Here is a 15,238-nt window from a genome sequence, read left to right on the forward strand (position 1 = left end):
ACCTAGACAGATTTTAACATAATCTATAGCGGCATATATAACTCATCAACAATAACATAGAAAAAAATACAAAACATGTTGGGCATGTGTGGTTGTATATCATGTTGAAAGGTGTTGTGGGTAGGGTCTCATGGGCAGAAAATCCCATCTATCCTTGATTGGCTTGTAATTTTAGAATGTGTTCATTGATCAACACGAACCCAGCCCGAGACTGAACCCAACTTGAGTGCATCAAATTATAATATAGTATAGGTTGGGCTCGGGTTGCAAAGATCAAGCTTAACCTTGGGTTTGGTCCAGACTTAAGCCTTAGGCCCAAATCTTAGGGTTGGGCCTAGGTTGACCATAAACCCGGCACAATCTGCCCAACTTGCACCCCTATATATCTTCTACCAATGGACCAAATATTAATCCATTACAGTTAATAGGTTCAATCTTATCCAATAAATACCTTGTACCATTAAGTCTGGATTAGTCCAATTCAATGTCTTATTTTTTTTTTCTGATCAATAACGGAGATTTCATTAATTGATTAAGAGTTAAAAAACATTCAACTAGAGCTAAAGCACCTTAACTCCCTACAAATGCCACTATAGCCAAAATACAAAAAAAAAAAGAAAGAAAATTACTGATGAGCCCAAAAAACAGAGCTCCTATTCATCCCTTCTCTAGCTAACCCATCTGCAAAGGAGTTTGCACTTCTCTTTATCCAAGTGCTAAGTTCAACTTGGTAAAGCCAATAGGTGTAGGGGTCCAAACAGAATTCAATGTCCTATTAGGACATCAAATTTGTCTATATTGATTTTGATTTGGACAGGTCCAATCAAAATTGATCCATTGATACCCTAATTATTGGTAAAAAATCCTCTAATCATCATGTGCAACTCAGAGAGAGAGAGAGAGACTGCATATATTTTGGGATAAATTATAAACTTTCATCCACTTAGGGTCCGTTTGGTTATCTGTTTGGAATCGAAATCAGAATTGGAATTAAAATCCTCCAGAACCGGAATCACAATGGTCCATTCCCACAGTCTATTTGATTCAGACAGGAATGAGAATAGGAATTAAAATCAGCAGGAATGAGATTTCATTCCCAATAGAAAAGGATAGAGAATGGGATTCTACTTCCATCCAGCCAAAAAGTTGAAATCGGATTAGCGCATTCCAATTCCGATTCCAGACCCTTATTCCCACGAACAAAACTGGGCCTTGGACACTAAGCCCCTCAACTTTGCTTTGTGACAAACATCACCTGAATGAACTTCTGGACTTCAGCACTTTACCACTTACTCTATGCACAGGATTAACCGTGCATGGAGATCAAACTACTAGAACTCCCATTCAAGATTCAATGGGCTGAAAATAAAAACCATTAAAATGATGAAAATGGACATGTTAATGCACAATGTCTCTTTTGGACTACGTCGTTGTGCTTCCAAATCCTCAATGATGAACTCTTTTATCTTCTTGGATAAGGGTTTGGAAACACAACCACCCATTCCAAAATAGATACTATGCTTTAATGTCCTCATTTCTGTCATTTTGATAATAGCTGTAGTCTATGAGTTCTAGAATTTACAATTTAGTAAATTTACCTTGAAATCCTGTTCGTTTTTTGGTACGTTGTATCAACCTATATTAGCTATGTTTTTCTTTTTGTTAAAATTTATTTTGATAAATTTTCTCTATTATCATATTTATTCTTAAACCTTTTTGTTTTAAAAAGTTTGTTGAATGAATATTTTTGTCTCATTAATTTTGACAAATTTCCTCTTATGGAAAAATAATTTATCTACCTCAAAGATGAATAAGACCTTTCCAAATAAATTTCCAAAAAAACTTATTAATGGAAAATTGATTTACTATGTGGGACTTACACTTAGGCTTTCAATTTGTTTTTGGGATTTTGAAGGAGAAAGTTGGTAAATAGGATTGTGGTTCCAATTGGGTAAGTTGAATTTTCCAAATAGTAATTGAAAAAAAAAATTAATTGGTCAAAAATATCCTCACAAAATATATTTATCCGAGTAAATTAAAAAAAAAAAAAAACATGGGTAAGAGCACTTAACCCGAGAAAGTAGGTTCTTCAAAAACTAAGAGGGGCAAAATGTTGAAACCCAGAAATTTAAGGGTGTTTTTGTCGCAAAACAGGGTTTGGAGGGTTAAGTGTGATTACCCCTTGAATACGGGAGGCAATCTGTAAGTTTTTCATTTTTTTAGTTTTTCTTTCTTTTTCCTACTTCTATGTCGTGTATCAAAGCACGTTTCTCTCTCTCTGTTGCTCAAGGCTTTTGGTTGCCTCGAAAAACTGTTCTTTGTTTTATGTTTCCATCTATCTAGCTTGAGGTTTCCTGTGTTTATTTTAAAGCCCAGAAATCAAATTTTATCTCGAAAAACTTGAAAACAGAATTCCGTGATTAAAGAAACCATTCTCACGGAAGCCCTTTTGCATTACAGAACCAAAACTCTACTCCACTGTTTTTTCGCATGTTCACATTAAAAATCTCAGTTTTTAGTTCGATATGGAAAATTAGATAGCCGTCACAGAAAGAAAAAAAGAGAAGGAAAATGCAGAGAGGAGAGAATAAAGTAATAGTAGCCTGGTAGATTTATGGGGTTTTGTCCAACAACTTAAGATTTCTTAGTCAAAATCAGATCTTTATGAGTTGGGACTGTATCTTTAAGAGACCCAAAACAAGAAAATTTACTACAATGCTGCCAAGGGATAGAGTTGACAATTCTCCCAGGCCACAACCATGAAAACAGAGAGTGAAAGACCCTCTCCTTCGCTGAAAACCGGAATCATTGAGCTCGGGTTATCACTCTTGAAAAGGAGTAACGAGGACCCATAGGAAGGACCAATAAATAGAAGCTGCTGTATTTTCTTTTTTCTTATTAGACAAATTTCAGGAATCCTACTTTCCAAAACCCCGACTCAAAAAGAAATCATGTCCAAAACTCGAAGCTTTTGTTATTTGAATCCGTGGCTTTAAATCTCCAAAATCATGGTGATATGACTGAAAATACACTGTCAGTGCTTCTCTGTTCTCAGTCTATTTGCTTTTCGTAGCTCAGCTCAGCAGTGACGTGCAACACTTCGGAGGTTATTTACTGTAGTTGCAGTCGTCCTTGGCAAGAACAAGTTGGTTTTTAGTTACAGTTTCTCTCTTACATAACCAGTAACTCTTTGCAGAAACCACTGGTTCTTGCATATCTCCTGGTAAGACTGCAACTGCATCTGGGTTCCTGCTTTTAGGTTAAAAAAGCCCCGGTGTAATACCATAACTTTGTGTCAGAAGTATGCTTGTAATAATCACTTGATAGGATTTTCTGACAAAAATCCATGTTTTTCTGCTGCTGGTTTTAGGGAATGAAGAATCAGGTTGCAAAGCAAGAACCCTTCCTTTCTATAAGTGAAGTGGCGAGGCTCTTTCTATAAGTGAAGTTCACTGTTATGTGTTGGGCCATGGGTGCTGGGCTCCAAAATCAGGAGGGGGTGCCAGAAAACCACCTAAGCAAACAACTTGCGTTTGCTGTTAGAAGCATCCAATGGAGTTACGCGATCTTCTGGTCTATCTCAACTAGACAACAAGGGTAAGAATATTTATATATTTCATCTTATATCTTTTCCTGTTTAGCGGACCCAAATAGTTGGGATTAAGACCGAGTTCAGTTGAGTATCTTTTGTTTTTCCTGTTATATTTTTCTAAGTTTTCTGCAACTGGGTCTGCAACTCTGTTTTGACTTTCAGAAAGAACATAGATATAAAATAGTTGCATTTATATTGTTTTCCATGAAAATATGTTCGATCCACATGAAAAAAAAGATATCTCCAAGTTGTTTTCTTCCTTCTCTTAGATCTGCTTCAGGTTTCTCCTGGTAAATTGCTGTCTATTTGCAACATATATTGTATAATGTAGTTACTATGTGGTAAATTGATGGATTCGGTCTCAAATTTATTGGGTTATTTGCTTAAACCGATGAGGTAGAGCCACGGATGGCTTTCGTTGAGTGGGATTTGGTGTACCATGCCTGGATGTTTGAAAATGCACTAGTTATTACTTGGAATGCACGTTTTTTTTTTCTTATGTGTATGTATTCCTTGGCAAGTAACGGATGGTGCTTAGCAAATTTAGTTGGAAAAGAAAAAAAGAAGAATCTGGATTACTAGGAGCTCATTTTTATCTTGGAAATAATGGCTTCAGATTGCTGATAACTCTGCTGCTCAGACTTTTCTTTCTTCTTGGTTTTGCTTTAATAAAACTGTTTTTAGTTCATAATATATTTAAGCCCCATGCATATAAGGTATAGCCTTTTGATTGACTACACCTCTCTCACAGTATTTATTGGTGCAACTTCTGTGTTTATATTGCTTGTACTATGATTTTGTTTACATGCCTTATCTCTAAATTGTTTATTTCTTCCTTCTGGGTGAATGTAATGGTTGTAGGGTGCTCGAGTGGGGAGATGGGTACTATAATGGAAACATTAAGACAAGGAAGACAATACAACACATGGAGCTTAATGCTGACCAAATGGGTTTGCGAAGGAGTGAGCAATTGAGAGAGTTATATGAGTCGCTTTCAGCGGGTGACACTATCCAGCAGGCTAGGAGACCTTCAGCATCATTATCTCCTGAAGATCTCACAGATGCAGAGTGGTATTATTTGGTTTGCATGTCCTTCATATTCAGTCCTGGACAGGGGTACTCGTATCTTTTCCATTACTTCAACTTGTTTCTTCTTCTTTGTCTTTCCTTTTTGCTAGGCAAACCTTGGAGGCTGGAAGGGTGAAAGGTGGGATTTGGTTCCATGTTAGTGGGAACTAACTTCCACTGACTTCACTAGCCGAGCCAGCTGGGCTCCTTCTCCATGACTCTAACTTGGTCCTTCCTTGATAGTGCTTGTTCTGGTATTTTGTGCCTTATGTTCTATAGTTAAAATGCTTCAGGATTCCATTGCAAAAGACTGACAATACAATTGATAATTACTTATTGTATTACTGGTCCAGGAGAACTCCACATGATTTCGTCAAATTAGGGATGCATTAAGAAATCAATTGAGCTTGACCATTCAAATTGATTTTTGCAGTTGTTTCATGCATAATTGTTCATAAAATGTGTTGGTTCCCATTTTTTGACATTACTGAATTTATTTGGAATGATGCCAAGGTTTTCCCTTTATTAGGTGTTTGACACTTGGACTAACATTTACATCTATTAAGACCGTTGTAACCTTTGTTTGGGTGTATGGTTAAAAGTATGTTACTATAGGTTATTTCTCTTCCACATTGGCGTGCAGGTTGCCAGGAAGAGCACTAGCAAATGGTCAACCGATCTGGTTATGTAATGCTCATTATGCTGACAGCAAAGTATTTTCTCGCTCTCTGCTAGCAAAGGTTGGTTTTCCTTTGTATTAGATACAATATAAATTTCAATTCATGTAAAATATCTATTGGAAAGAGTTTAACATGCTGACTTCTCTTTTCCTCTGTTTATGTTTTCTGCTCACTTTCTGCACTTGTACATATCAATGCCCTTAGAGCGCATCAATCCAGGTACGCTGATCTATCTTGCACAGCATAGCACTAGAATAAGTTGTTGGAAGGTGTTTATACATGCCTGTATCTGTTTGTGCTACCCAGATCTTTAACATCCACAGTGAATTGGATGATTTGGAAGGGTTGGATAGAAACCAACTACTTTAGAGAAGAATCTGAAGGAATTTCATGACTGCTCAAAAATTGGATATTGTTAAATTATATGAAAATCGGGGCATGATTACAGAAATCAGGTCTGATAGGAGCTGGAAAAGCAAAACTTGGTGGCAAAGGGAAAAAAATTGTCTGTCTACATTAGAGAACCTGTGCTGTCCACGGGGCTCTCCAACCTCTCCCTATGTGACACATTAGTCCATGTGAACTCTATTTAAGAGTAATGGTGCTGAATGCATGGCTCCATGGACTAACATGTCACATGGAGAGAGTCTGTGGACAACACAGGACGTTGAACATGCACAGCCAAAGTTTTCTCATGGGAATGAGAGGGAAAAGGAAAATCAGGAAAAATACATAGATCAGGTTTTTCTTGTGTCATTCAATTGGCAGGTAGGTTCAAGTTTGACATGGTAATTTCCCCCTCATATATACAAGTGAAAATATGCTTACTCCAGCAGCATGATACAAACAAAATCAATAAATGAATTTTCTTTTCAGAGTAAAATTTGTTTCTCTTTTTACTATTTATAAAAGATCAGTGCTGCACTATTCGTAGACCTTGTCAGCATAATCTTTGGTAAAGTTTATTTTACCATAAATCTCTGAACTTAGATTATAGGAGTTATTTTTCTTAGTTGGTTTAGGAGTTTTTATTCATGTAGGTTATAAGAAAAAGTAATTCATTTTTAGGCCATAGTGTTAGTATTTTACTCAATTCATTTTTAGGCCATAGTGTTAGTATTTTACTCATAATAATCTCTTTGTTAGGAACAAGATATGTAGGACTCATAAAATGGATAGATCTCAATATGAAATTGTAAATAACATGATTATTTTGTATATTTTATGAAGTCGAGCTGTTTTCTTATCTCTTTTATTTTGAACTTTGGAACCTCAAGTTATAAAAGCAGCTAGTTCTTCAATACTATAATGGTATTTTGTGCAGATTTAGTAGTTGTTTTTGTTTATTATTTGTTTAGGTAGGAAGTGGGGACCCCAACACACTTGTTGGGTCCCTTTTGAGTGGTTCTTTTAAGTTATTTATACAGTTTTATGTGTTAGCCGCCATATAAGGGCATATTAGTCATTGTACCTTTTTCGTTAAAAGTATAAATACTAGTGAGGAGGGCGTCCAGAACTGATTTGCTCTCTTTCTTTCTCAATCTCTTCTCTTCTCTTTCTCTTCTTCCTCAAGAAACATCTCTTTTCTTTACAGATTTTTTGATTCAGCAGTTTTCTACTATTACCTTTGCTCACATAGCTTCTTGGTTTAGCCAAATTCCACGCAGATTTTGCTAGCATGGCTTTGTTGAAAAGGTGGAAGGTTTTGATGCCCAAGCCCCCAGAGATTTGGACCAGCACAGCTTTTTCCAAGCAACCCAATGGATTTTCTCATCATTTTTTTCTGCCCCCAAATAAAATGTCATCATCCATCCCATTAAGCTTTTTACAAAGATTATCTAGAAGCTGAAAATGCATCATATAGAAAATTGGAGATTTACTAGCCAAGGCTTTGATAAGGGTTTCTCTTCTGGCAGCTGACAATAGCATCCCCTGCCAAGATTCAACCTTATATTGAACGGCATTGCTGATGTTCAAGAAGATTTTGGATTTGTTTTGACCAATAACTGCAGGCACCCCAAAAAGTTGCTAATGGAAATAGGATTTGTTAGGTCCAGAAAAGGCAAGATTAAATACTGCAAATCCCATGCACCTAAAAGTTGCTAGTGAACACATTTCAATCGAAAAAAGAACATAGTTTCTGGAGTTTTCTAGAAAAACAAATATGGAGAAAAATACTTGATTTTATTAAATTGAGGAATACCATAAAAACATAACAAGTTTTCTGGCTAAGATGTCAGCAGTGCTCTAGGATTGTTGTGATTAAAAGAGAGAATGGCCTATGCTCTTCTGTTCTTTCTCTGTTACCAACTAGGCTGTTTAGAAAGAAATATCACATTAGAATAAAAGAGAGGTGGAAGAGGAGAAAATGAAAGATTATGAGAATAACGAATATACGAGTTGCAAGAGACCCTGTTCACTAAAGATATTGTAATGTGAAGAAAGAGGCATTGCATCACTGCATGCAGGTACAAAGAACTGAACCCAATCAAGGTGGAGGCCTTGTTAGTACTTTCCAGAAGTTTAAGATCATGTACTGACTCATACCTAAAGTTAACAATTTGATAAATTAGTCAATTTAACCCATTAAGGTGCAAAAATTCAAGAAAATACCTTAGAGTAAGTAGTGATATTGCAGTTTCAACTTTCAAGGGGAAACAAGGAATTAACTTCCAATTTCACTGGTCATGGTTCTTGATTTATTCTCAAATCTTGTTTAGAAGGGGAACAATCCAAGAGACATATTCTGATTTCATCAGGTTAACCCAATTGGACCAGATTTATCTTCTGACCAGAGTCACCAGACACCTTTTCTTGTCCATCCTTTTATTTGTTCTAGTAACTATTGGGTTTCTTTCCTCTATTTCCTTTAATCATTTTGTTGATAACTGCATCATTGATAATCCGTCTTGTTTTCATTTTGTAGACTGTAATATGCTTTCCATTTTTGGGTGGCGTGGTTGAGTTGGGAGTGACCGAGCTGGTAATTTTTATATGTCTTCCATTTCAATTAGTTGCATAGCATTAGCCTACAGTTAATTGTGTCCATAAGATAGGCAATTATTCTATTGTATTTTGCTGTCGTAAGGTATTGGAGGACCCAAGCCTTATTCAACATGTGAAAACTTCATGTCTGGAGTTCCCAAAGCCCATTTGTTCTGAGCAATCAACTTCCAGCCCACAGAATGCTGACAATGAGGAGAACCCTACAGTCAAACATGAGGTAGTTGATTCCATGGCTTTGGATAAACTTAACCCAGTATCAGAATGTGAGGTGCAACCAGAGATAGCACCTCAAGAAGCATTGCCACCTTCCTCTCCAAACATGCCTAAGGAAGAAATTGAGTTTGAGCAGGATGGGGTTGAAGAATTAGTTGGCGTAAAGTCAGGATCACCTGATGACAGTTCAAATGAGTACAAGGCCAATCAACCAACTGAGGAATCCTTCATGCTTGAGGGTGTAAATGCTGGTACTTCTCGTGCCCACAGATGGCAGGCTATGGATGATGAGTTCAGCAATTGCATGCATGGTTCCATAAATTTAAGTGACAGCATATCTCAAACCTTTGTAAATCCTCAGAAAGTTGTGTCTTCTCCAAAGGGTGAAAGAACAAATAATCTTCAGCTTCAAGACCTTCAGGAATGTAATCACACTAAACTTCGTTCCTTGGATCTTGGAACTGATGACTTGCACTACACTAGAACTCTTTCTGCCATTTTTAAGAACTCGCACCCTTTGAATGTATCACCAAACAGCTTCCACGGTGGCAATCACGAGTCCAGCTTCAAGAGTTGGGTGAAAGGAGGATTTATAGATGCACAGAAGGTGAAGATTGGAACACCTCAAAAGATTTTAAAGACGATTTTGTTTGAAGTTGCTTTATTGCATGGTGGTAGTTCACTCAAGTCCCGGGAGGAAATTACTGGTAAAGTCGGTATTTGCAGACTCGAAGGGGATTATGTTGGTATGAACCATGTCTTGTCAGAGAGGAAGAGAAGGGAAAAAATGAATGAGAAGTTTTTGATCCTGAGGTCACTGGTTCCTTCTATTAGCAAGGTAATTGAATTTTCATTTAGTTGTTGCTTTAGATGATGTACTCATGGCATAAATGGAGGTTCTAGATTATTAAGCAGAGCCTAATCATTAAGCATCTTATTTCACATATTTATGCAGGTTGACAAAGCATCTATACTTGCTGATACCATAGAGTACCTGAAAGATCTTGAGAGAAGGATTGAAGAGTTGGAATCTTGCAAGGAGTTACCAGAGTTTGAAGCAAGAACAAGAAGAAAGCATCCAGATATGGTAGAAAGAACATCTGACAACTATGGCAACAATGACATTTCTAATGGCAAGAAGCCTTCCATAAACAAGAGGAAGGCTTCTGATATTGATGAAAGTGAACCAGAGCTCAATCAGGTTTTATCTACTGATTGCTTAGCAGCAGATGTGACTGTCAGTATGATTGGTAAGGAAGTTTTAATTGAGATACGGTGTCCTTGGAGGGATTGTTTGTTCCTTGATATCATGGATGCAGTAAGCAATCTCCATTTAGATGCACACACTGTTCAATCATCCACTGTTGATGGGATACTCAGTGTAACACTTAAATCTAAGGTATGGACTTCCACATCCTTGAAAGGAGATTGCAATTTTTGTTTTCATATAATCCAACACAAACACTCTTTTCATGAAAATGTTGACTTTACAAACTTGGTTGCAGTTTAGAGGAGCAGCAGTTGCATCAGCAGGAATGGTCAAACAAGCACTTGGTAGAGTTATCAGCAAGGGTTGAGAATCATTTCATTAACCATCTAGATATTTATCTTCGGTGGATACTTGTAAGGTTTCTCTAGTTTGTAGAATTTACTCATTGTTTGTTAAGTATATGTTGATGAAGAAATGCTTTAAGAATTGGCTCTCATAGATAGTAGTAGTTATTGTTTTGTGTACAAATGAGTGATTTGTATAATTTTGTCCTCTCCAGATCAGGTGTCAGACCCATGGCTGCCATGTTAGTGCCAACTTTCAAGTGCAAACTAGTTGTACTATCCCTGTTGAAGATCAAAACTGTAAAATCTAGAAATAGGTTTCTTTGGCCACTGTTTACAATGTAGTATTGTTCTCCTTGCTGCCATGTTTCCTTTTTAGATTTGTCTAAAAGGAGATACCAGGACAGTTCATTGAAGAAAAATAAGAGGAATCAGGATGCTTGAATTTCTATTCTAGGAGCAGAATTGATTTAGCAGATGACTGTTAGCACTGCTGATTTACCTCAGGAGTGTGCGCTTCATGAAGGACCCCCAAACATGATTCATTTGTTGCATGTAGCTGATCCATATGGTTGGGTATAGCTTGGATGATGATGATGATGATGATGATGAACCAACCTGATTATTGGTGAATTTCATTTCTCCCATCAACCTTCTCTGACTTTGTGATTGGGTTATGGTGTATTACATGATGATCATTTAGATTTAGAGCAAACAAGCTATTATCCACTTATCCATTGGTGGTCCATTCACATCACACACAATTGGTTTGATGAATGACAAGTTTCTGCCCACAGTACTCGGGGCTTCCATGTCCAGTGGGACAAGTCATTTTACACCATAACATACCATGTTATCAGATTGCTTGGTTATGCTTAGATTCTTTGATTTTAATTCGACTTAATGAAGGTTAATTAAAAAAAAGCAATATAACCATTAACTATTCTTTAGGATACTGAAGGGCCCTCGGTGAAATTAAAATCAAAGAATAGTTAATGGAGTTAAGATCTGCGCCCCACAACGTCCCACAATACATCCCCACCGTGTATTGGGAACATCTTTTGGTGATGATATCATCAGTTCTGGTATTATCATTGGGAGATGTTCTCAATACACAGCAGGGATGTGCTGTGGGATGTTGCGGGGCACAGATGTGAACTCTAGTTAACGAGGGTGCTTGACCACCTCAGTTTGAGGCATGAGTGCATTATGAGTCAAATTGTAGTGTCTTATGGATGTGAGAACAGTTTGTGAGTAGGAGATAGGGGTGGCCATGAGCCGAGCTATTTACGAGCTGTTCGAGCTTAATAGAGCTCGGCTCGTGAGGCTCGCGAGCCGAGATCAAGCTTATGAGTTTTTTACTCGAGCTTGAGTCTTGTACAATAGTGGTGAGCCGAGCTCAAGCTTTGTACTATTCAGCTCGGCTCGGCTCGAATCCACCCCTAGTAGGAGATCCAATTATAGTTATAAGGATCATCTTACCAAACTTTAGAAGTGCCCTGACCTGTTCCATTTTTGTTAAATTTCCCTGTGGACTGTAGACCTTAGAGAAGGCAGAAAACTAATTCTATAAGGCCCTGTTCGATTTTGAAGAACCTACTTTTTTGGGTAAGTGCAATTACTCGTTCTTTTTTAATTTATTTGGGAAAACGTATCTTGTGAAGGAATATTTTACCATTTTAATTTTTTTTTTCATTCATCTACTTCGGAGATTCAACTTACCCTAATCTGAGAAGTGAGTCCCACATGTTTCTAAAATAAGAACATAGATACATTGGTCAATGGAATTCCCCTTTCAAAATCCCAAAATCGAATAGGACAATCTGTCCAGTCCAAAATCAATTTGGACAGATTGGACGGGCCAACAAGAGATATTGGATTGGACCTGGTCCATTCATAATAAATTTATATTTGATTGGGCTGGACTAAATCAATATCTGGTCCATTGATATAAGGTAAGAATATAGGTGTCAATGGATCAGGTTTGGGTTGAAACCAGTCTAAATCAAAACAATTTTGAACAGATTGGACGGTTCAGACATTGAATAGGACTGGTCCAAACCAAAATATTTATTAAATTGGATTGGACCTGGTCCATTTATAATGGACTCACATTGGACTGGATCGGATTGAACCAAATCCAGTGGCAAAATAATTTGAATAAATTGGAAAAACAGGATACATGTACCAGATCGAAAAGGACCTGTGTGGAAAGTAAAAAGAAATGATTTAAATGCCCCAAACATATAACGATGGATATGGTACTGAATAGAATGGAATGACAATACAGGATTGATGCGGCCAACCTCTATAATTGAGACAAGGCTTAGATGATGATGCATCCATCACATAGTAGAAACTTGGCAACTTTATGGTTCTTTTCCAGGAATCAACTTGAGTTCAGGAGTTTTGTAGATACTACAAAAGTGGGTATTACTAAGGTGGGTATGACATGGTCACAGGGATATGACGGTATCCCTTCTTTCTCTATGTAGTCAAATTTTGTACAGAAAGAGAATTGATCTCCTTGTACAGCTGTAGTGAACAGGAAATGGAATATACACAAAAAATAATCCAATAGATCCTAAAGTCAAAAGTTCATCTTTACCTTTTGGTAATGAGATGCCAGAAGAAAAACAAGAAAAAACAGGGGAAAAAAACAAATACAAACAGGCCTGTTGGTGACTAAACCAGACAGCAAGACCAATGCACTTTACGAGATTAGAAAGGAATAGGGATAACCTCTCTCTCTCTCTCATTTCATTATTACATCAAAGTAATAGTTCCAGCCTCAACTGTCACATTCTATTCGGTCTTGGCAAAATCTTTGACTGGAGTTTATGGGCCAATAGAAAATGGGGAAGGTAAAAGAGTGTTGGGGGATTTTCTTGGGTGATTGGAGGGGATTTCAACACGATTAGGTTCTTACATGAGAAGAGGCTTTGCTCAGTTCATGAGTTGATGGGAGTTTGTGGTTTATCACTTTTTTGGGCAAGATACACTTAGTCAAACAATCAAGATCAACCCATTCTGGAAAAGTTGGATGGTTTTGTAGTCTCACCAAATTCTAGACTAAGGCCTCATTTGGTTCGCGGGAATAGGGGTCTGGAATCAGGCTATTCCGATTCCAACTGTTTGGTTGGATAGAATCGGAATCCCATTCCCATTTCGATTGAAATGGCATTCCCCCATTTGAGGGAATGATCATTCCCTGCCCCTCTCTTGGGAATGAAATCTAATTCCTTCTTATTTTAATTCTCATTCCCATTTCGATCTGAACCAAACAGATTATAGAAATGGACCATTCTGATTCCAAATCCAGAGGATTTCGATTCTGATTCCGATTCTGATTCCAACTGTGAATCAAATGGACCCTAATACTAGGTGTGGAGATCATCCTCTTAATCAAAGTTACCCTAACATCTATGAGATTGCTCGAAGTAAAAACAGCTTGATTGTTGACGCTTTCTTTCCCTTGGGTAGGAGATACAACAGTTTGGTGTCCAGTGTTTAGAAGGAATCTAAATGTATGGATAAGAAAATTTGGAAGTGGGATAAAGCAGGAATTTTCAGTGAGACCCTTCTATAAGCTCACAAAATCAGAGTGGTGGGTTTCCAAGAAGTTGTAGTAGTGAGAAATACAGCAGCCCTTCCAAAAGCTACTTTTTTAGTATGGGTGGCAGTACTGGGCAAGTGTTTGACAGAAGAGGTTTTGGCTAGGAGAGGGCTGAGTGTGTTGCCTAACAAGTGCATGATGCGTAGGGAAGCTTCTGAAGAAGATTCAGATCACCTATTGTTCCACTATAGAGTTGCTCGAATCCTTTGGGCAAAGTTTTTGGGTCTGTTTGAAGCTCAGATCTGTTTCCCAGAAAATCTATTAACAGTCCTACAAATTTTATATTGGATTGATTACCATTCTAACAAATTTTATATTAACCATTTAGTTTATCAAAAAAAAATAAGGGTAAATTACAAAGACCCCCTATACTATGAGGTATGTGACAAAGACCCCTCTGTACTTTGTTTTGCGACAAAGACCCCCCTGTACTATGACTGTAAGACAAAGATTCCCTTATGTTAGCCTTCTATTGAAGTCCACCGTTATAATATTTTTTAACCCCTATATTACCCTTGTAATAATTATTCGAACAATTGGAAGAAAAATGTTGTTCATCTTCCCCGACCTCACGATACACGAATAGTAGTGGCAACGGACTTCCATTGAAGTCCTCCCTCTCTCTCCCCCTATCTCTCTTCTTCCCCTTTCCCGTTTTCTCCTCCCCTTTCTTCTTTGAGATTTCCTCTATTTTCCATTCCTTGCAGATGGAGAAAAACTGGATTGGGCACACTGTTTGGGTCATGGCTGAGCTGGCCCTACAAGACACATGGCTGCCCAACTATCACCCTGCCACATCATCCTAACTTGGCCAAGTCAGCCTACCCCAACCACGTCGGCCTAGCCCGGCTATGTTGGGCTAGCTCGGCCAAGCTACGCTATTACTGTGGCACCCCATCTTATCCTTCCAGCCACGTCAACTACACGTCATATGGATGAGCACAACTACGGATAAAGAGTAAGGAAGACGACTCTGCTGGGGAATGGGACTCTATCCTGAATACCTAAGCGGTTAACTTCATCCCGACAACCCCAAAAGCCCAGTCCGACCAGGACACGGATCTTCAGCTATAAAAAGGTACTCCATGCTCAAGGTAAGGCATCCAACTTCTGAGACCTACACCGCTACTTAGCTCATACCGGCATCCTTATAGCTCGGCCCGACCATCCTACCACCTCCTACTGACTTGAGTGTCGGAGTTCTTACCTGGGGATAACTCTTCAGGTCTTTGACTTATGTTTCCTTGATCATAGGTCTTGAAGTGCGGCCTCGTCCTTGTAGCTCGGCCCCGCCCTGCCAGCAAGGACTATCTGGTTGCTCTCCTCAGTTTGTGCACCACCTCGAATTAAGCAGCATTAGATTGGCACCATCTATGGGAGCGGCACAGAAAACCTTTCCCGAAAATCTCATTCCTCGCTGCGCAATCAAGGAAGCAATTAAGATGCCTAAAAACCAATTTAAACGAGCAACTCTCCATTCCCCATCTCGGGAGAACCAAGAAGTCTCGC

General features: G+C 38.2%; 1 protein-coding gene across 2 annotated transcripts; it reads left to right on the plus strand.

The window, feature by feature from the left end:
• Nucleotides 1-2,278: 2,278 nt before the first annotated feature.
• Nucleotides 2,279-10,844, plus strand: LOC104586382 (transcription factor GLABRA 3-like). 2 transcript variants are annotated; one of them, XM_010243597.3, is made up of 10 exons: nt 2,279-3,223; nt 3,371-3,597; nt 4,454-4,663; nt 5,304-5,400; nt 5,545-5,559; nt 8,267-8,323; nt 8,429-9,397; nt 9,515-9,958; nt 10,065-10,182; nt 10,329-10,844. In XM_010243597.3, the coding sequence occupies exons 2-9, from the start codon at nt 3,458-3,460 to the stop codon at nt 10,134-10,136; spliced, it is 2,004 nt and encodes a 667-aa protein (XP_010241899.1). In that variant the 5' UTR covers nt 2,279-3,223; nt 3,371-3,457; the 3' UTR covers nt 10,137-10,182; nt 10,329-10,844. The 2 variants fall into 2 exon arrangements, with proteins under 2 accessions (XP_010241899.1, XP_010241898.1); XM_010243596.3 differs by having other exon boundaries at nt 2,280-3,223; nt 4,454-4,708.
• The last annotated feature ends 4,394 nt before the right edge of the window (nt 10,845-15,238 follow it).

The sequence above is a fragment of the Nelumbo nucifera genome, chromosome 6 (genome assembly GCF_055504915.1).
Source record: "Nelumbo nucifera cultivar China Antique chromosome 6, China Antique-T2T, whole genome shotgun sequence".
Lineage (NCBI taxonomy): Eukaryota > Viridiplantae > Streptophyta > Magnoliopsida > Proteales > Nelumbonaceae > Nelumbo > Nelumbo nucifera.

Bases quoted from the DNA above. Each gene is read 5' to 3' on its own strand.
- LOC104586382 (XM_010243596.3), top strand. From the start codon at position 3,458: ATGTGTTGGGCCATGGGTGCTGGGCTCCAAAATCAGGAGGGGGTGCCA. The intron at 4,709-5,303 runs GTACTCGTATCT...ATTGGCGTGCAG, and splicing joins ATATTCAGTCCTGGACAGGG to GTTGCCAGGAAGAGCACTAG. The intron at 8,324-8,428 runs GTAATTTTTATA...TGCTGTCGTAAG, and splicing joins AGTTGGGAGTGACCGAGCTG to GTATTGGAGGACCCAAGCCT.